Raw genomic sequence first — 20258 nt, forward strand, 5'->3', positions numbered from 1 at the left:
AATCATCCTAACTATCTCCATTTTATAAATGAGGATATTTAGGCTTAGAGAAGTAAATTACTCTGCCTAAGGTCATACAACTAGTAAATGATAGGGCTGAGATTCAAACCCTGGTCTGTTAAGATTCTGCTCTGTGTGCTTTCCAAAATTCGTAAGCCCTAACCCTCAATGGGACTTTATGTGGAGACAGGACCTGTGAAGAGGTGATAACAGTGAGGTAGTAATATGAGGTCACAATATGAAGGCCCTAAACTGACAGGGCTGGTGCCCTATATATAGGAAAGGAAGAGTCACCAGAGCTCTCACTCTCTGCTGTGTGCAGAAGGTGACTGCAAGTCAGGAAAAGAGACCACCACCAGCAACCAGATGGGCTGGTACCTTTATCTTGAACTGTGAGAAAAGAAATTTCTCACAATAACTACCACCTAATCTGTGGTATTTTGTTCTGGAAGCCCTAGCAGATGAAGACAGGCTCCAACATCCATGCCTTTCACTCAGCGTGCTACAGCTGGCTTCCTCACCCAGGGCCAGTGCAAGCCAGTGATGAGGGCTGGCCTAGACTTATCTTTCATTTGTGTTCCTTGGATTTAGGCCAAGAGTAGATCTGTTAACCTCTTCTTTGAAGTAAGCAACTTGTTGTCTTTCTCTGTATCAGAGTTAATCAGAAACCACTCTGTAATTTGGACAAGGGAACTTTAAAGATAATGGGACTATAGTAATAACAGGTTGGCTAATAAGAGGAAGGAAAGCTCTAAAGAATATTAAAAAAATAGCAGATGTAAGGAGCTGCCATGGCCCAGTTAAGACAGACCATCTAAGGAAGAGTGCCCTCTACACACTCTACACTCTGAAATCCAGACCCTGGTGGAGAGGGCATAGCTGTGGCCCACTCAATGGCAGGGAAGTGACTGTGGTACTGTTCTGGTGGAAAATGCTAGAAAATCGCCTTCTAGGCTAGAAAACTATCCTCCAGGATGCTGGAGAAAGCTGTTCGCAGAGAGGGTCTCTCTGGAAGCACTGTGCTATACAAACACATACAGGGGGTACTGGGGAAGCTACCTGCTGCCAGGTGCCATGGGTCCCTGTACACGGGAGAGGCTGTCCTCAGAAGTCTGGTATGGGGAAACCACAGAGGAAAATCTTCCTTCAGTGTCTCTCTCAGTACGTATCTGTCTTATTCACTGCAGTGTCCTTGCTTTGTATTCCCTAACACAAGCATATATGAACTAGGTGACAGAGACTTACTGAAACAGCTTGATATCCTTCCAGCAGGCAAAGGGATAAAAATTTTTAAAGAGTTTAGATCCATTTTTTAGAGTAGGCAAAAAGGATGAATGGGAGCTGAGAGACAATAAATCAATAACCAGTACATTTTCTCAAAGGGTATTAGGGCTATTACAGCTGAGATATAACTCAGTGATAGAGTGCTTGCCTACCATGCATCAGGCCCTGGGTTCAATCCCCAGCATGGCAAAAATAAAAATAAAAAAGTAAATTAAAAAAAAAAAACTATAATTTTCCTCAGCCAGATTTCCCAGACCAACGCAAGGAAGGGGACTGAAAAACAGTACATCTTGAAATTAGAGGGTAGTGTATCTAGGATGAGGGTGAGGTGTGAGTTTTTGTTTGTTTGTTTGTTTTTTGGTGTTTTTTTTTTTTTTGGTTTTGGTACTGGGGATAAAACCCAGGGACATTTAAACACTGAACTGCATCTCCAATCCTTTTTAATTTTTAATTTTGAGACAGGGTCTTGCTAAGTTGCTTAGGGCCTCACTAAATTGCTTAGGCTGGCCTTTAACTTGCCATCCTTCTGCCTCAGTTTCCCAAGTCACTGGGATTGCAGGCAAGCACCACCATGCCCTGCAGGTGTCTGAGTTTTTAATAAGCTCTCCAAACAGTTCTGTAGAAGAGAGATCTTTTTTAAAAAAACTACTTAGACTGAACCTCTGGCAGGGAATATCAAAGGACAAAGTGACCCTACTGCTGTGCCTAGATGTGTTTGTGTGTGTGTTTGGAGTTCCAGGACGGCTTATTTCTCTGTAAGTGCCCTAAAGCACTCCTACCTTCATCTGCCTCCACCTCATGGAAGTCCTCCTCATGTCTGTTACTGCATTTCTCCATCTTTCTGAGCACACTTGCCTTAGTCTTTATCTCTGCCTGTACATTCTTATCCTCCTGCTTTTGTACATATGTTCTGCCTTTGCCTCTCTCCCTCCCAATTTGCCCATCTTTGCTCAGTATTACCTTCTTCCAGAGCCTCCCTTCTTTAAGAACATCCCCCACCCAGCTCTTTCTGAATTAAGGACCCTTTCCCTTCTGCTAGGACACAGATCCTGTAACACTGCATTATCATCTCGGCCTGCTAGGCTAGGTCTTTACCATCACTGCATCTAGGATGATGGCTGGCACAGTGCTGGCCCCTGGCAGGCTCTCAGCACATGTCTGTCTTATTCACTGCAGTGTCCTTGCTTTGTGTTCCCTAACACAAGCATATATGAAGTAGGCGACCTAAAAATGGCCTACAATAGATGGAGGCTAGCGCTGCGTCAGTCTCACCCCTTTTTTTTCAAACGTGGCAGGTGGCCCAAGATCCTCGCTCGCCGGAAGAAGGCGGCACCGCAGGCTGACTGCGGGCCTCTCCCAGCCCTCCGGGCGGGAGGGGCGTGGTTTAGCCCGAGCCCAGCCCAGAGGGCGGAGCCTACCCCGCAGTCGGGCCGGGGAAGGGAGGGGTCTAAATCGAGGCCAGCCCAGGGGCGGGGCCTAGCCGATGGCCGGACCCCCCGAGGGGTGGGGTCTCCACGCACGCACTCCCGGAAGCGAAGCCGAGCCCGCCCTCCAGTCCCGAAGAGGCGTTGCCTTGGTCGCCGCTCCCGCTGCAGCCACCGCCACCGCCGCCGCCACCTCGGACGCAGTCGCTGCCGGTTCAGTCATGCCGGTAAGTGGCCGCGCACCTCCCGCGGTCCTCGGCCTGCGCCTCGGTGCCCCGCCACTTGACCAGATGTTGCTTTTAAGGGACTCAAGCCGAGACGGGAGCTACTATTGTCCCACTGCTTACCCCTCCCCACTCACCCTTTGGCTTTTGCGACCCTCCAGAAAATAGGATCCGAAGGAAGTTTAGAAGCCAGGCTTCGCGAAGACTCCAGGACTTACCAGCCCAAACCTTCCCTGCATATGTGGGGAAACAGACCCGGAGAGTGGGCAGAGAGCCGGAACGGGGACCTAGTTTCTGCGCCTTCCCTCTGGGGATCCCTTGCTATTGGAGCTGAACCGATAGAGCGGTGGGGTGGCGCTGAGCAAATGGGTGGCCCCGGCTGTTTCCTCCTGGACAGCGCTGTTTTTCAGAGGTTCATGTTTTTCTTCTCTTCCCCTGCCCTTTCCGGCCTACTTCCAGGTCATTAAATGAACAGGGTAACACTAAATGAAGAGGGTGTTGTTTTTTACAAAAAGAAAAAAAAAAAAAAAGCCCAGTAACTTGTTTAAGCTCCTGGCAGGAGTTAGGTAGAACCATGCTTTAAGTCCCTTATCTCAGGCTCCCCTTCTCTCCTGGCCATACCACACCGCCTGGAAAATGCTGGGCAAAAGCTGTCATACCGGCTTGGATCCCAGCTGCATTCCTGAGATGCTGGTTGGAGTAATGAAGTGTTTAGCAATTTCCTCCAGGGTGCTAAGTTCATAAGTCTGTGACACGAAGGTACCCGGAGATATCCCACAGTTGTCCCGTGTCTTAGCAGCCTATCTTTTGGGAGTTGACAGGTGAGCCTGAGGTTGCTGAGCAAAGTCTTAAACATATCAGGTATCATTTGGTGTTCCCAGTTACCTTGAGACAAATCCTTACAAAATTTACACAAAGTATGGACAAAGCCTTACCAGTTTGGCAAGTCCTCCTGTGGCCCAGTTAGAGGAGAGCCTTAATCACCCATGAACTGAAAAAGCAGAGGCCCCAGGGTTTTTGTGGAGGCTAGCAGTGAGGGAAAGGTGGGTTGAGGAAAACTGTATTTTGTTTCCACTTCTGGGGATTTTGAGCAGATGGTTGGACTAAGGAGGGCACTTGGCACCATATTCCAAGATGAACAACTGAAGGAAGGAGGGGATTAGTCAAGGATGATGTGATACCTGAGAGGGTTCTTAGGAAAAGTTGATAGCACGGGGCCTAGAAAATCTGTGCCCTGGCTTGCCAACTGAGTGATCTCAAGCAAGTTGCTTCCTCTTTCTATTCCTTGATTTTTTCATTTGTAAAATAGGGGTTAAACTGACTTCACAACTGGGTTTGGTGGTATACCCCAGTAATCCCAGTGTTTTGGGAGTCTGAGGCAGGAGGGTTGTAAGTTCAAGGCCAGCTTTAGCAATTTAGCAAGACCCTCAACAACTTAGCAAGATCCGGTCTCAAAATAAAAAAAAGGACCAGGGGAATATAGCTCATGTCTTGAGTTTAATCCTTGGTGAAAAAAAAAAAAAAAAAGAAAAAGTAAGCTGTGGAATTCTTTAATGGACTCTCAGAACTGGAAGTCCCCTCCTAGAAAAGGAATCTTTTTCACATATTTAGGACATTTTGTCCTTGAAAACCCTGGTAGTTGGGAGTATACTAATATTTGAGTGCCCACTATACGCCAGGCATTGTTCTGAATACTTTACATGCTTGACCTTGTTTATTCCTCACAATAGTCCCTCAAGGCAGGTACTACTATTATCTCTTATAGCTCAGGAAACTGAGGTTGCGCTTAGGCCTGGACTGGTCAGTATCCAAAAGTCAGCTCCTAACTGCTGAGACCCATTTTATTTTTATATTTATTTATTTATTTATTTATTTTAAGAGAGAGAAATTTTTTTTATTATTTTTTAGTTTTCGGTGGACACACATCTTTATTATATTTTTATGTGGTGCTGAGGTTCAAACCCAGCACCCCGCACATACCAGGCGAGCGCGCTACTGCTTGAGCCACATCCCCAGCCCAAGACCCATTTTAAATGGGGGTGAAATCTGCCTATCTACAGTTCTACCCAACTCTTATGTAGGTCCAACTTGTCCTGGACCTACATAAGAGTTGTTATACCGGGCTTGGTGGCACATGCATTTAATCCTAACAACTTGGGAGGCTGAGGAAGAAGGATGGCAAGTTCAAGATCAGCTTGGGCAATTTAGGGAGACCCTATCTTGAAAAAACTAAAAAAAGGGCTGGTGTTGCAGCTTAGTGGTGGAATACCCTGGGTTTAATTCCACCACACACACAAAAAAATTAATTTTTCTTGTGTATTAGATGTCAATGACTATGCTATATATTTTATTGTGTTTTCCAGTTAATACTAACAGTAGTCCAATAAGGTCAGTTTTTCTTGTTTGTTTGGTATTGGGAATTGAACCCAGGCCACTGAACTGCATCCCCAGCCTTTTTTGGGGTGGGTATTGGGGATTGAACTCAGGGGCACTCAACCACTGAGCAACATCGCCAGCCCTATTTTGAATTTTATTTAGACAGGGTCTCACTGAGTTGCTTAGCACCTCGCTTTTGCTGAGGCTGGCTTTGAACTTGTGATTCTCCTCTCTCAGCCTCCAGAGCCACTGGAATTATAGGCATGTGCCACCATGCCTGGTGATCCTCAGACTTTTTTAAAGTCGTTTTTTTTTTTATTTTAGAGACAAGGTCTTACTAAACTGGCTTTGAACTTGTGATCCTCTGCATCAGCCTCCTGAGTCACTGGGATTAGAGGCATGTACATGCCACAATGCTTGACTGAATTTACTTACTTTTTATTTTTATTTATTTTTTGGTATCAAGTATTGAACCCAGGGGCGCATAACTACTGAGGCACATCCCCAGCCATTTTTTTATTTTTTATTTTGAGACAAAGTCTCACTAAGTAGCTAAGGGCCTAGCTAAATTGCTGAGGCTGGCTTTGAACTTGCAATCCTCCTGCCTCAGCCTCCCAAACTGCTGATATTACAGGCATGCACACTGCGCCTAGAGAATTTATTTACTTTTTAAAGGACCTGTTTTGTAAGTGACAAGGCAAAAGGCCCTGAAAAGTTGGAACTGCCCAGAGTCAAGCATCTGCTGGTGCAGTGGGTCCTTGACATTTTCCTATAAAGAATGGATTACTTGCCAAGCTTGGTGATGCGCGTCTGTAATCTCAGTGGTTTGGAGGCTGAGTCAGGAGGATCAAGAGTTCAAAGCCAGCCTCAGCAAAAGTGAGGCACTAATTAACTCAGTGAGACCCTATCTCTAAATAAAAATACAAAACAGGGATGGGGATGTGGCTCAGTGGTCAAGTGCCCCTGAGTTCAATCTCTGGTGCAAAAAAAAAAAAAAGAATGGATTACTCTATCCATTAAGCCGACTTTCTGTTACCCTCAAATTTAGTTTTGCAATTCAAGGGTGGAACAGTAGAGCACTGAACTGTAATGCTTGCTGTCCAGAAGCAAGCCAAAAGCCACCTCCTGTGGCTTCTGACCTTTGCTTTTCTGACCTTTGAAAGGAAACCTGCTCCCTGTGGTCAGCAGCAGAAAGCTTCAGATATCTGGTGACTTTAGATCATAGGGCAACAGAAAATTGTGCTTTTTAACAATGTGTTCCCATTTTAGAGATTTGAGGTGGGTGGCGGTGCACTTTGCTTTTCTAGAACCAACAAAATTTCCCTGGGTTCATATCCTGACCTCAATGATTATTTACCCAAGACTGGGCACCTTAGTGAAACCTTGGAAACTTGACTTTCCTCTTGAGTAAAATTATTTGAATAGCTCCCTTTCAGGCTAGAAAGATACTGTATAAAGAGAATTGACATATAGTAGGCATTCAAGAGATTTAGCTCTTACATTAATCTTGGAAATTCTTAAAAGCTTGAGCTCAGTATACAGCTGCAAACCACGGATGATTTTTGATTCTCTTGGTTATACTGGATCAAGACTCAGCAAACCTTTTCTTAAAGGGCTAGCTAGTATGTACTTTAGGCTTTACAAACAATATGATCTCTGTTACAGTGACTAAACTCTGCTGTTCTAGTGCAAAACTAAACAAACAAGTTTGGCTGTGTTCCACAAAAACTTTTATTTGTAAAATCAAATCACAAGCAGGTTGCCTATCCATGTTCTTGAGCATCATTCAGACTGTAATATGGATAGTGACCTGGGTGTCTTATTAAAATGAGGACTTTGATTTAGGAGGTCTGGTGTGGGACATAAGAGTCTGCATTTCTGACAAGCTTTCAGATGATGCTGATCCTGTTGGTCTGAGGACCATACTTTAAACATAAGATTTTGGAATATCCATTATAACCTTTCCAGAACTTGTTGTTGAATAGTCGTGAAACAAACTGAAGGAATCAGAATATGTTTAACTAGAAGAAGAGAAAAACTGACCATTTTCTTTAAAGTAGGTTCCATAGCTTTGGCCTCAGTGAGGGGTAGTGGTGTACTGGTCATGAAGGTAAAAGAATTCAGTTCTGGAAAATCAAGCTGCTTAACTCTTGGAGTCAGTATCCTCCGTGGACCATGAGGATGATCTAGATGCAAATATGTTTAGAGACTTTTCCAATTTCCTCAGGTGGGGAGTTTTGCCTCCATGTCTATCCCCAGAAGGTTAATAATGGAGAGTTCCACCCTAGATCTACCCAGCCAGTTGAGGCAGGTGCCTGCAGAGGTATACTTGCCACAAGTTCCCCAAGTGATTCTTACATTGAAGTTGAGAAAATTGAGTGGGCTAATACCCTTTTGGTATAGAAAAGAGAACTGGAGCCATGTGGGGCAGGGATTGCAGGATATATTGCTATATTCAGAATTCCAATTGAGTTACAAATTGAGCATCCCCAAAGGTGTGGTGGCCCATGCATGTAATCCTAGTGACTCTGAAGGCTGAGATACAAGGATTGCAAGTTTGAGGCCAGCTTCAGCTACTTAATGTGGCCCTAAACAATTTAGTGAGACCCTGTCTCATAATAAAAAATTAAAAGAGCTGGGGATGTAACTGAGTGGTAAAGGTTCAACCCCCAATACCAAAACAAAACAAAACAACCAAAAAACCAAGTTGAGCAAACCTTGTCAGAAAATCTGAAGTCCAAAATGCTCCAAAACCCAAAATTTTTGAGTGATGATATGCCACAAGTGGAAAATTCCACACCTGAGTTTACGTGTAGGTCACAGTCATAACACAGTCTAAAAATATTGCATAAGATTATATTCAGCCGGGCTGGGGATGTGGCTCAAGTGGTAGCGCGCTCGCCTGGCATGCGTGTGGCCCGGGTTTGATCCCCAGCACCACATACAAACAAAGATGTTGTGTCTGCTGAGAACTAAAAAATAAATATTAAAAAAATTCTCTCTCTTTAAAAAAAAAGATTATATTCAGCCTATGTGTACAAAATATAATGACATATAAATAGATTTTGTGTTTAGACTTGTGTTCATCCCCAAGATATCTCATTATATGTATGCAAATATTCCAGAATCTGAAAAAAATCAGAAATCTAAAACACTTTGGGTCCCAAGCATTTCAGATACTTGACCTGTAGTAGATTTGAAATATTTTGATATGCGTCATGAAAAAGGTAAACGTTGGTTTTGTTTATTTGTTTGCTAAGCTGGAGATCCAACCCAGGGCCTTGAGTATGCTATGTAAGTGTTTTACCACTGAGCTACATCCCAACCCTAGACATTGTTTTATTTTGGTGCTGGAGATTGAACTCAGGGGCACTTAACCATTGAGGCACATCCCCAGCCTGTTTTTTTATTTTTTATTCTGAGTCAGGGACTTGCTAAGTTGCTTAGGGCCTCACTAAATTGCTGAGGCTGGCTTTAAACTTTAGATCTTCCTGCCTCAGTCTCCTGAGCCACTGACATTATAGGCACACGCCACTGTGACCAACCTAGATGATGTTTTTTGAAGGGAAAGAGAAGAGAGAAATGGAAGGAATTATTTATAATAATTTAATAATTAACATTTTTTAAATAAAGGAACCCAGTACTGGGCTCTAATCTCTAGATTACTAATGGATTAGTTACCTACCGCTCTTTATTATTTATCCCCAAACATGTTTTGGGTAGTTACGTGGTTTTAAGAGTCAGGAATCTGGGAGCAGCTTAGCTGAGTGGTTCAAGTGCAAGGTCTCTAATGAAAGTGCATTGAAGATGTTGTCTGAGGCAGCAGTCATCTGAAGGCTCGACTGGTGCTGAAGAATCTACTTCCAGGATGGTGCACTCACTTTGTAGCTAGAGGATTCAGTTTCTCACCTTGTAGACCTCTATTTGCTTGAGTGCCCTTATAATGTGACAACTAGCTTTTTCTAGAATGAGCAATCCCAGAAACAGCAGGGCAGAAGCTACAGTGTCTTTTTATGGCATTGTGATAGGCTCAGAAGTCATATAATATTGCTTCAGCCATATTCTATTTGACACACAGTCCAACCCAAGATGTTGTGAAATGGGACTGCTCAAGGGGATAAATACCAGGAGTCAGAGAAGATTGAGGCCATGTTGGATGTTAGCTACCATGATTAAAATCCTCTGTTCATCCCATGCACTTACCTGGAGAGAACTGTTATCTATCTGTGTTTGGAAACCAAGCCATAGAGGAGTTAGGTAACTTACTTTTGGCCATAGAACTAGAAGTATCAAAGCTAGTATCTGAAGCCAGAACTGTCTGATTCCAGATGTTCTCATTTCTAGAGATTTTAAAGTAAGTGTTGGTATAAATAATACTTATCCGAAAGCAAAGGACCCAGAAGTGGTCAACCAGCCATGTCAGCCATCCATTTACTCAACAAAATGCATTAAGCACCTGCTCTGTGCCAGGTACTGTTTCAGATATTGTGATTGCAACAGTGTGAACAAAACCCCTATCTCCTGAGAACCTGCCTTTCGACATTGATCACCACCTATCAGTATCACCTGGAATGCTCACTAGACATAACAGATGTCCCAGCCCAGGCCTTCTGATTAGAACCTGTGGTTCTTGTAAACTCCCAGTTGACTCAAATACAGAAAACAATTTTCTGTGGCATAAATGGGCCCATTACTGAGTACGGGGGCACATCCATGCCAGAGTTCTTGATGATCTGGACAAAGTCCACAGCTAATTAATTGAAGGTAGAACTGTGAAAAAAAAAATTTTTTTTTTTTTAAAAACTAGCTTTCCAGGTGATCCTATTCATGTGTACCAGACCCTGCTAGAGGATTTATGGGGACTATTTCATTTAGTACAACCTGTGACATGTAGAAACCCTTATTCCACTTTACAGTTGGAGAGACTGGGCCTCAGAAACTGGTTCCCAAGGAGCCCTATACCACCCAGGCCTTGCCCAACCTCTGCACTCTGTTGGGCCCTGAGTAGCCTGCCTGCTGTTACAGAGTGTAGGTCCCTTCAGGGCTTGACTCATTGTCCCCCTTTGTTTCAGAAGCACGAGTTCTCTGTGGACATGACCTGTGAAGGATGCGCTGAAGCTGTCTCCCGAGTCCTCAACAAGCTGGGCGGTGAGTGAGTCGCCGAGAATTGAGGGTGGGATGGAGGGACACAACTGAGGTCATGTTTGGATGCACATTGAGCAGGAGAGGCTTTAGTTTAAGCTGATGATAACAGTAAAACAAAATATATTGGGTACTTTTCATTTACTGAGTACTTCACTTAATAGCTTCTGTGGATCTCATCATTGAATCCTTTCTACAGCCATTTCCTGTAACTTTTTTGATTTGAAGTAGGAGGGAACTGAAGTTCAGAGAAGTTCAGTAACTTGGCTGGAATCAGAGACAGTGTCAGAGCTGGGATTTTGCCCCACAGTCCAGCTCTAGAGCCCTGGCATTGCTGGTTAATATGTTGGTGATCTCCATTGTGACAAGTTTTGCTGTATGACACATTTCAGTGTCATTTTCCATTAAGACTTTTAAAATGGTAACAAGTTTAGAAATTAATTTTGAACCTGTCATGTAGAGAACTCTTAATGTATCTCCTTTGGACATGCTTAGAAAATCATTATTCTCCTTTAGCACCCCACTTCACAACTGGGGAAACTGAGGTCCAGAGAAGATTGAGAGCTGGCCCTAAGGTTCAATGAGGCAGTGACCAAGTTGCCATCAGAGGTCTGGTAATCTCGGGCTCAGCCAGTCTTCTAAGATTTTCTTTTTTTCATCTTAATTAACTAATTTGTTGATTTATCTATCTATTTTGCAGTACTGGAATTGAACCCAGGGCTGCTCTACCACTGAGCTGCATCTCCAACCCCCTTCCTCCTTTTTTGAGATAGGATCTCACTATGTTGCCAAAGCAATTGAACTTGCAATTCTCCTACCTTAGCCTCTTAGTAGCTGAAATTATAAGTGTATACCACAGTGCCAGGCTAGAATTTTATTTTTTAAAACCCTAAATAATGATAATATTCAATTTTCCAGTTGCTTCCATGTGGATGTGATCTCATTAGCAGTCCTCTGAGTTGTACTTTCCTTCAGTGGAATGGGGGTGTTGATACCAGTGCCAGGAGGGGAAGTGACTTGCCCAGAGGTCCCAGAGCAAGTTAGTGGCTGGCTTCAAGCTCTGTAACCTGGGATCCTAATCTGAAAAAATCCAAAACAGTGAAAAAAACTTGGCTGGGGATTTGCCACATGACTATTAGCTCTTCTCCCTGGGGCCTGGGTGTCCCTGCTGTATTATGGAACTCCCCCCTTTTGTTTAATTTAAATAACAAGTATGTGGCTTAGGGACTGTGCCTGTTTTAGGTTGTCCAATACTACATATGGTCCTTACCCGTCATTGGATGGTCTGACCTCAAATCGTCAGCCTCCTGTCTTAGGTTGGAACCATTGTAATTGGATCTTACCTGTCTTTGACTAGCGGCCCAACACACTCAGCCACACTTGTGGATAACGACCATAGTGGTTTTTACACAAACACCATAAATAATCTGCTACAAGCAGAAGGGGAGGATACAAAATGCCACCAAGCCAATTGATGGCTCCAAGTAAGAAGCCCTTGGAAAAATCGTACCACAGATGACACTATCAGCAAAGATACCCTGGTACTACCACAATTCGTTGCATCACCAGATAGTTCACAATGCATGTAAGTGACACATAGTCCAGGTAAATCACAGTCCAGATAAGTTCAAAGCCACCACCGGCTGGAAAGTCCCCGCTCGCACTTGTGGCGCCACTTCACGCAACCTCCAGTAATGAAAAGTATTTAGTAGTAGCCTTTTGCTGCAATTTTTTTCCTGATAGTCCTTCCTCCTCTGAACCTTCTTCCTCTTTCTGACTAGAGTTCCTGGGCTTTTGTCAATGTATGCCCTAACTGTTCTTGGTTCCACTGGGGTGCCTCCTTCCCTTAGAATTTACTTAACACCCCTTCCATGTTTTCGTAACAAAGACAATACAACACACCAAGACAAAACAAGATAAAAACATACTGTATCAATCCTCTCCATTTTCTCGAAATGGCCATTCTTCTTCTCGCCTTATCTGCCTAGGGACAGCAGATTTGCTCCTGTCCTATCTAGGGACGGGCAGCTTTTCCTTGTCACTTACCCTGAGCGTCCTGGGGCTCCCACCATCTGCTGCAGTCTGGCTGGGCAAAATAACCGGGGGTGGGGGGGGTGGGGGGGGGCGAGTGACAAGGAACTTGTGAAGGTTGATACAGGGGGAGCCGCTTTATTGTCGGACAGCAGAGGTATTTATACCTAAATCATTATACACAGCTTGTTTCAATTAACATCATCCAGATACATCAATCAGCCATCAAGGAATCCTCATCATCTTAATTACACACAGCTTAACTCAATTTACATAAACTAGATACAGCAGTCAGTCATTAAGGAATCCCCATTATCTTAATGGCTGGCGTTACTTCACAAACCACTCCCTCTGACAAAATGCCAGGCGCCATCTTGACTTGTTTACGAACCCTAACATGGAACCAGCAGCCTACATCAGTTTTTGCTCTGGGTACTTTAAAAATGAAACTGCAAGCTGGGTGCAATGCTGCACACCTGTAATCCCAGCGATTCCAGACTGAGGCAGAGGATCACAAGTTCAAAGTCAGCCTCAGCAATTTAGCAAGACTCTAAGCAATTTAGCAAGGTCCTGTCTCAAAATAAAAACAATAAAAAGGATGGTGACTTAGCTCAGTGGCTGAACACCCTTGGGTTCAATCCCAACTACCAAATAAAAATGAAACTGTAAGCTGGAGTGGTGGCATATACCAGTAATCCATCAACTTGGGAGGCTGAGGCAGGAGGATCACAAGTTCAAATTCAGCCTATGCAACTTAGTAAGACCCTGTTTCAAAATTTTAAAAAAGGGCTTGGGATGTAGCTCAGGGGTAGAATGCCCTGGGTTTAATTCCCAGTACTGGGGGAAAAATGAAGAAGAAAAAGAAAGAAACTACATGGGATTCCCTCCTATATGCAATAGCATGCTGTGGAGCAAGTCATGGGAGGGAGCGGGCTTTCTTTCTTGACAGCTCAGAGACATCTGCCCCAGAGCCTTGGCTTCCTGGAACACTGTTTGAAATCCACAGTGTTCATTAATCCCAGGCTTTCCTTCAGCTCTGTGATACCACCAAAATATTTATTCCAAAGATGAAGGGGAGACCATTCTGAACCAAAAAACAAAGATCCAGAGTGTGGCAAGTACACATAGCACTTTTTCCTTCCTGGGCATCCTTTATGTACAGACTTAGATTATGGCTAAACTCTGTACCCTGCCCTTCAGGCCTTTTGACTGGTGCCTGAGGATGAGCCCTGGTGGGTTTCTTTCCATCTTTCATTACAATGCTTATAGGATGGCATCTTGAGAAGACTCAAGAGAGTTTTCTGAATTGCTTAGGGCCCTAGAAGAGTAATCCTGGACCTGACAAGTCACAGACTAAAGGCATAGTTGAGGCTGAAAGCGCATCAGGGCTGGTCAATTCCAACCCCTTCATTTACAGATGGGGAAGCTGAGGCCTATAATGGGTGGGACCTGATATGGTCACCAAGCAAGTGAATGGTGATGCCAGGCCTAGAACCTACGAAGGGCATTTCCTGTGCATTTCTTTTGTCAAAATAAGACCTTCTAGGTACTCCTATGTGCTCTTGGGGCTTTAAATTGGCCCAACCTTTTAGAAGGGTTGTTTTTAATTTTTTTTTGTTATTGGGGGTTAGTGCTGGGATTGAACAAGGAAGAGAATTTGTTAACATTCAACACTGCCAATCTATTGACTCACCATTTCTAGTCTGAATTCATGGCATGAAAATATTCTCATAAGTTTGCTAAGATATGTTCAGATGGATTTACTATAACAATATTGTGATAGCAGTGAAAAAAGTAGACATAACCTCAGTGTCCTTCAACCAGGGCACTGAGTAGTATAAAGAATGTCCACACTATGGAAAGACTGTGTAGCTGTTTTAAAAAGAAAAAAAAAGAAGAATGAGGAACTGGGGGTATAGCTCAGTGGTAGAGTACATACTTAGCATGCTCAAGGCCTTAGGTTTGAATTCCCAGCACCACATTTTTTTGGTACCAGGGATTGAACTCGGGGTGCTCTACCACTGAACCACATCCCCACCCCTATTTTGTATTTTATTTAGAGAGAGGGTCTCACTGAGTTGCCTAGTGCCTCATTGTTGCTGAGGCTGGCTTTGAACTCGCAATCCTCTCACCTCAGCCTCCCGAACTGCTGGAATTACAGGTGTGCGCCACCATACCAGCCTCCAGCACCACATTTTAAGCAATTAATTAAAGGTCTGGGGATATAACTCAGTTGGTAGAGTGCTTGCCTTGCATGCACAAGGCCCTGGGTTCGATGCCCAGCACATACACAAAAAAAAAATAATAAAAAAATTAGAATGAAGCCAAGTGCAGTGGTGCATGCCTGTAATCCCAGCAGCTCAGGAAGCTGAGGCAAGAGGATCATAAGTTTAAAGCCAGCCTTAGCAACTTAGTGATACCCTGTTTCAAAATAAAAATAAGATAAAAAGAGCAAGGCTTGTAATTCAGTGGTAAGGTGCCCCTGGTACTCCCAAAAAATGGGAAAAAGGAAAGAAAGAAAGAATGAATGAATAACTAAATAAATAAAATATCTATATTTACATTTTTTATTTAAAAAAAAAGTCTTAAGCCCTTGTCTAGAGCAGGGATTGAAAAATACAGACTGTGGCTCAAATCTATCCCCCTTCCTGTTTTGCAGTGGAGAATGTTATTAAATTTTTAAAGTACAGTCAAGTACACAGACAAATATGTAAGTCTACATGTGGCCCACAATACCTAAAACATTTATATCTCTGCCCCTGTACAGTAAAGGAGTAAAGGTTTGCCTGTCCCTGGTCTTGAGGAAAGCAAAAGGTGATTTTGAGTAATAATTCAGGAACCTAAAATCTTTCTTGCTGTAACTGGGAGTGTCTTCCTTTCCCCACACCCCGTTTCCTCTTCCTGCAGGGGTTGATTTTAACATTGATCTGCCGAACAAGAAGGTTTGCATTGAATCTGAGCACAGCATGGACACTCTGCTGGCGACGCTGAATAAAACCGGAAAGGCTGTTTCCTACATCGGCCCCAAGTAACACAGGCTGACAGTGTGGACTGAAGAGGGCAGGTGAGTAAGGTTCCAGCACTTATTGAACAGACCTGCTCCTCACACTCTGGTCAGGGGTAATACAAGTTGAACATACCTTATTCAAAATGACTGGTATCAGAATTGTTTCAGAATTCAAAGTTTCCCGGTTTTAGAATATTTGCATAGGCTTTATTTTAGCATTTCTAATCAGAAAAATCTGAGATCCGAAACCTTTTTGAGAATCATGTTGGCACTCAAAAAATTCCTATTCTGGAGCATTTTGGAACTCAGATTTTCAGATTAGGAATGCTCAACCTATACCTTGGCCTTAGAGCTTGCATGGGGCAGGAGAGCGCCCTGGTTTATTTTTAACCCACTGTCTACTTTCTTTGGAATGGTTCCATATATTTCGTTTTTGTCTAATACAATTTACAAGTTTTGGGGATTCCCCACAGCCCCTTGTGAATAGGCAGATTTCTTTATTAGCACCCTTTTAGGATTTAAGGAGTATATTTCATGGTCAGCAGGGTTCAAGTTTGGAGTGCATGACCTTTGCCCAGACTGGTGCAAAAAGAGTAGCTCATCTAAGCTGGATCTTCCCTTTGGTTTTACATAACTCAGGGAGGCAGTAAGTGGCGATGTTGCAGCTCTCTTCACTCTGAAACTGGGGCAGCCTTTGCTCATCAATCTAACATTCCTTCCCATTGTGCCCAGCCAGTCTTAGCAGAGTACTCCTGGCTGTCACTGACCATGTAGTGCATTTGATATATGAATAACAGTGGCTCCCTGATATGGTTCAGTGTCCTCACTGTAATTGAGAAAAATGAGCCCTGGAGAAGGAAGTTACTCAACCAGAGCCTTGCAGATGAGTGACAAAGGCAGAAAAGTCCAGTATCCTGAATCAGAGTTCTATAATGACTGTTGTGGTAGCATTAACCCTCCAAATAGGTCCAGGGAGAGCTTCCCAGGCAGAGACCAGCTACTATCAACTGGCAATTCGTGAGGGCCCCCCTGTGAGTGTAGTGTACTTCCTTCCTAAAGGTGAACATTTGGAACCTAAGGCATGTTCCATTTATATGGTGACCTCACACGCAAGTCAAGAGATTTCAGATGCATCCATTTTCCTTATGTCGTTTTTGTCCATGTCCATATAACCCATGTTCAGGAATGAGTACAGGATGAATAGTCAGGAGTCTGACATTCAAATTCCAGCTCTGCCCTCATATTTAACACTGACTTTAGGAACTTTTTTTTTTTCCCCAGTACTAGGGATTGAACCCAGGGGTGCTATATCAGTGAGCTACATACTCAATCCTTTGTATTTTTTATTTTGAGAAAGGGTCTTGCTAAGTTGCTGAGGCTGGCTTTGAGCTTATAATCCTCCTGCCTCCTCAGCTTCCTATGTAGCTGGGATTGCAAGCATGCACCACCACGCCTGGCTGACTTTTTGAACTTTTTATATACTTGACATTGGGTACTACTATCTGTAAAATGGGGCTAGAGCCTCCACCCTGCTTTTCTGCCTTGCAGGTTACTGTGCAATCCCTCTATGAAGGACTTCTATATAGGAGTAAAACACTAGCAGTTTCCCCATTCTGAGAAACACTGTTCTCACAGTTCCTTCATCCCTAGGCGCTTGTGGGGAGAATGAAGGGGGTGTTCAGGACTCTTCCATGTCTCCCAAAAGCCCTATATCATATTGGGCCTCCAAGTAAGATTGTATTTGCTCTATGTGCTCTGTGACATGAAGAAATGGAGGAAAGGTTGGGGGGAACCTCTTTCTCTTTCTGAGCTGTCTGTATACATGGGGAAGCCCAACACAGACACCTTGGATTGAAAACCTGGCATGGGCATGCAAGCATTTTTGACTAAAACAGTAGTGCCTGCTATTTATAAATCATGTGTAGATTAATGTGAGTTTTTCTCATAGTAGCTTTTTTTTAATTGAAGTAAAATTGACATGATATATAATTAACCATTTTAAAGTGTGCCATTCAGTGCATTTTTTTTCTCCTTTTACAATCTACAACCATTTCCTCTATCTAGTTTCAAAACTTTTTATTATCCTAGAAGAACACCCTAGGAATTACACAGTATGTAATTGGGGTCTAGTGTCTATCAACTTGGTGTAATGTTTTCAAGATTCATCCAAGTTGTATCTGTACTTCATTATTGTCTTGCCGAATAATTCTCAATTTTTATTTATTTTAGCTTCTTGTTGTTATAGGAGGCTTCCAACATTTATAAGTAGTGTAAAAAAAGTGAATCCCAAGTACCCATCACCCAGGTCCAACAGTTATCAGATCTCTGCCGTCACTGTTTTATCTGTGCTCCCACCTATTATTTCAAAGTGAATTCTAATCATCACATAATTTCATCTCTATATAGCTCAGTAACCATGTGTAGTATGGAAAAGCTTCCAAAGATTCAGATGTACAGCCAGGCGCATTGGCGCACTACTGTAATCCCCCAGCGGCTTGGGAGGTTAAGGCAGGAGGATAGTGACGTTCAAAGCCAACCTCAGCAAAAGTGAGGTACTAAGCAACTCAGTGAGACACTGTTAACACAAAACAGGGCTGGGGATGTGGCTCAGTGGTTGAGTGCCCCTGAGTTCAATCCCCAGAACCTACCCCCCACCACCCGCCCCAGAAAGATTCAGATGCACAATATTCAGTAAGAATCACTGAACAGACAGGCTTTACCTCATACACACAAGGGACGTCCATCTTTAACATCAGTTTTAAGAGTCTCTCCAGTGATTGATTTGAGGCCAGATTTGGTAACCACAGAGATAGAATGTTCATTGGTTACAAAGTCACCTAGATTGTCTGGTTCTTGGTAGATAATTTGCTTGTGCTTCTGTTTTATTGCCTTTCTATCATAAACCAAAACAGGATAGGAAACTGGGGATCCCAGCAGCCTTGATAGTTCCCCAGAAGAGAGTCAGCAAGGTTAGTGAGTTCTGGCCAATCCAGGTATAACGGACTTGGTGGGTCCAGTGTGCAGGGCTGGATATGGGAATTCTAGATGTGCTCTGAACCCTGGTTTCCCACCTCACCCCCAAATGCTACCTCTTAGTGCAACCGTTACTGCTTTTGCAATGTTGCTATGTCCACAGTAGATGGCACCTTTGTTCCACCTAACTTTCAACTCTCCTAGGACGCTGATGTGGCTTCTACATGGACCTGGGATTTGGCAGTCCTGCTCACTGAAGGAGTTCCTGCAGAGACCCTCACTTGCCCTGCTTCTTCCTGCCTTCCCTGCAATAAAGTCATGCTGCTTTTGTTGGAGAAGTTGTCTCTTGCATTGTCTTGATGTTCTTTCTCATGTGCAGTCATTGGTAGGCTTACTTACATGAAGTGTCCAGAGCTTCCTACTAGGAGTCTGGGACCCTGTGGATTCTGATTCTTTGCCATGTGATCTTTAGCAAGTCACTTCCTTTCTCTGGACCTCATTTGTAGAGGAAAGTTGTTGGACTAGGGGCTGGGGCTGTAGCTCAGTGGTAGAGCATTTACCTAGCATGTGTGAGGCACTGGGTTCGATCCTCAGCACCACATTAAAGTAAATAAATAAGTAAATGAAATAAAAGTATTGTGTCCATCTACAACTGAAAAAAAAAATTTTAAAAGATGTTGTACCAGATCAGTGATTTCCTTTCCTTTTTCTTTCTTTCTTTTTAAAAAATACTTTTAAATTCCATATTTTGAAAAACTAGTGGACCAAGTAAGTTGCAATTAAGAGATATCAAATGTTAAGGAGTCGGGATAATGGGAAGAGACTGTGGAAACAGGTTGCCTGGGGCAGAGCCCAAGTTTCAGTACCTTCCAGCTGGGCCATTTAACCTCAGTGTCTGCAGGTATAAAATGTGATAATAGCATCTATAGCAAATGATGGCTGTGGGGATTAAATGTGTTTTAGCCAGTTAGAAAACACTAAAAAAAAAAAAAAAATTCTCTCTTCACTAGTTTTGCATATTTCATTAATCCAAGATCTGTAGAAAAGACAGAATTCCAGATGTTAAAGTGAGATTGCAATAAATCACTGAGTCGATCTTCAAGCAGGAGATGGAAACTTTATTCACCAGCTGGTGGTCCGGATTCACCAGTTGGCAGGCCAAGGGGTAGGCTGTAAGTCTACATCCTTCGACCTCCTCCTGGGGTTTGAATATACCTTTTATAATCCAAAAACATATTAATTATAAGCGGCTATTGCTACAATTCAAAACCATAAACAAACAATCATGAGATCTAAAATCATAAGCAGAAAAGAGAGTGGGCCAAACTTCCCTAATTGAGTACAAGTTACAGAATGGTTACTAATGTCTAGACAATCAATCTCTGACAGGGTACATAGTCCAAAAAAAATGGGATCCAAAGAGAGAACACTTTTACATTGTGTAAGAATTGCCATTTTGTGTTGCCAAACATGCTATGCTAAGCAACTGTTGATGGGTACAGAGGCGGGGCTTTCCGTGGGAGAAGCATTTCTTACATGACCTGGAGTCTCGGGGCAAAATGGAGTCTGTCATTGCCCATATAGCCTCAGAGTTACTACCTTGCAGAGTTCTTGTTTCTTTTCATTCTTTCTTTTTGACCCTGAGGATTGAACCCAGGAACACTTTACCACTGAGCTATATCCCCAGTCCTTTTTAAATTTTCAGACAAGGTCTTACTCACTTGCTGATGAGTTACTTGTGATCCTCATGCCTTACCCTCCCAAGGTGCTGCGATTATAACAGTATTTGAACCAGCA

General features: G+C 43.2%; 2 protein-coding genes across 4 annotated transcripts in view; both read left to right on the plus strand.

Annotated features, from left to right (window-relative positions):
• The first annotated feature begins 2823 nt into the window (after positions 1–2823).
• Atox1 (antioxidant 1 copper chaperone) lies at positions 2824–18799 on the plus strand. Of its 2 annotated transcripts, none has more exons than XM_027938739.2 (4): positions 2824–2935; positions 10384–10456; positions 15389–15545; positions 18666–18799. In XM_027938739.2, exons 1-3 carry the CDS (start codon positions 2930–2932, stop codon positions 15511–15513), a joined length of 204 nt encoding a protein of 67 aa, XP_027794540.1. In that variant the 5' UTR covers positions 2824–2929; the 3' UTR covers positions 15514–15545; positions 18666–18799. The 2 variants fall into 2 exon arrangements, with proteins under 2 accessions (XP_027794540.1, XP_027794537.1); XM_027938736.2 differs by having other exon boundaries at positions 2825–2935; positions 10381–10456.
• Sparc (secreted protein acidic and cysteine rich) overlaps positions 15466–20258 on the plus strand; it is a 74021-nt gene continuing 69228 nt past the window's right edge. Inside the window, exon 1 of one of the 2 annotated variants that reach the window (XM_071612035.1) lies at positions 15466–15545. The gene's annotated coding sequence lies outside the window, so the exon portion shown is untranslated. The remainder of the gene's footprint in view (positions 15546–20258) is intronic. The other variant, XM_071612034.1, reaches the window with a different exon arrangement.

Source organism: Marmota flaviventris, chromosome 5 (genome assembly GCF_047511675.1).
Source record: "Marmota flaviventris isolate mMarFla1 chromosome 5, mMarFla1.hap1, whole genome shotgun sequence".
Classification (NCBI taxonomy): domain Eukaryota; kingdom Metazoa; phylum Chordata; class Mammalia; order Rodentia; family Sciuridae; genus Marmota; species Marmota flaviventris.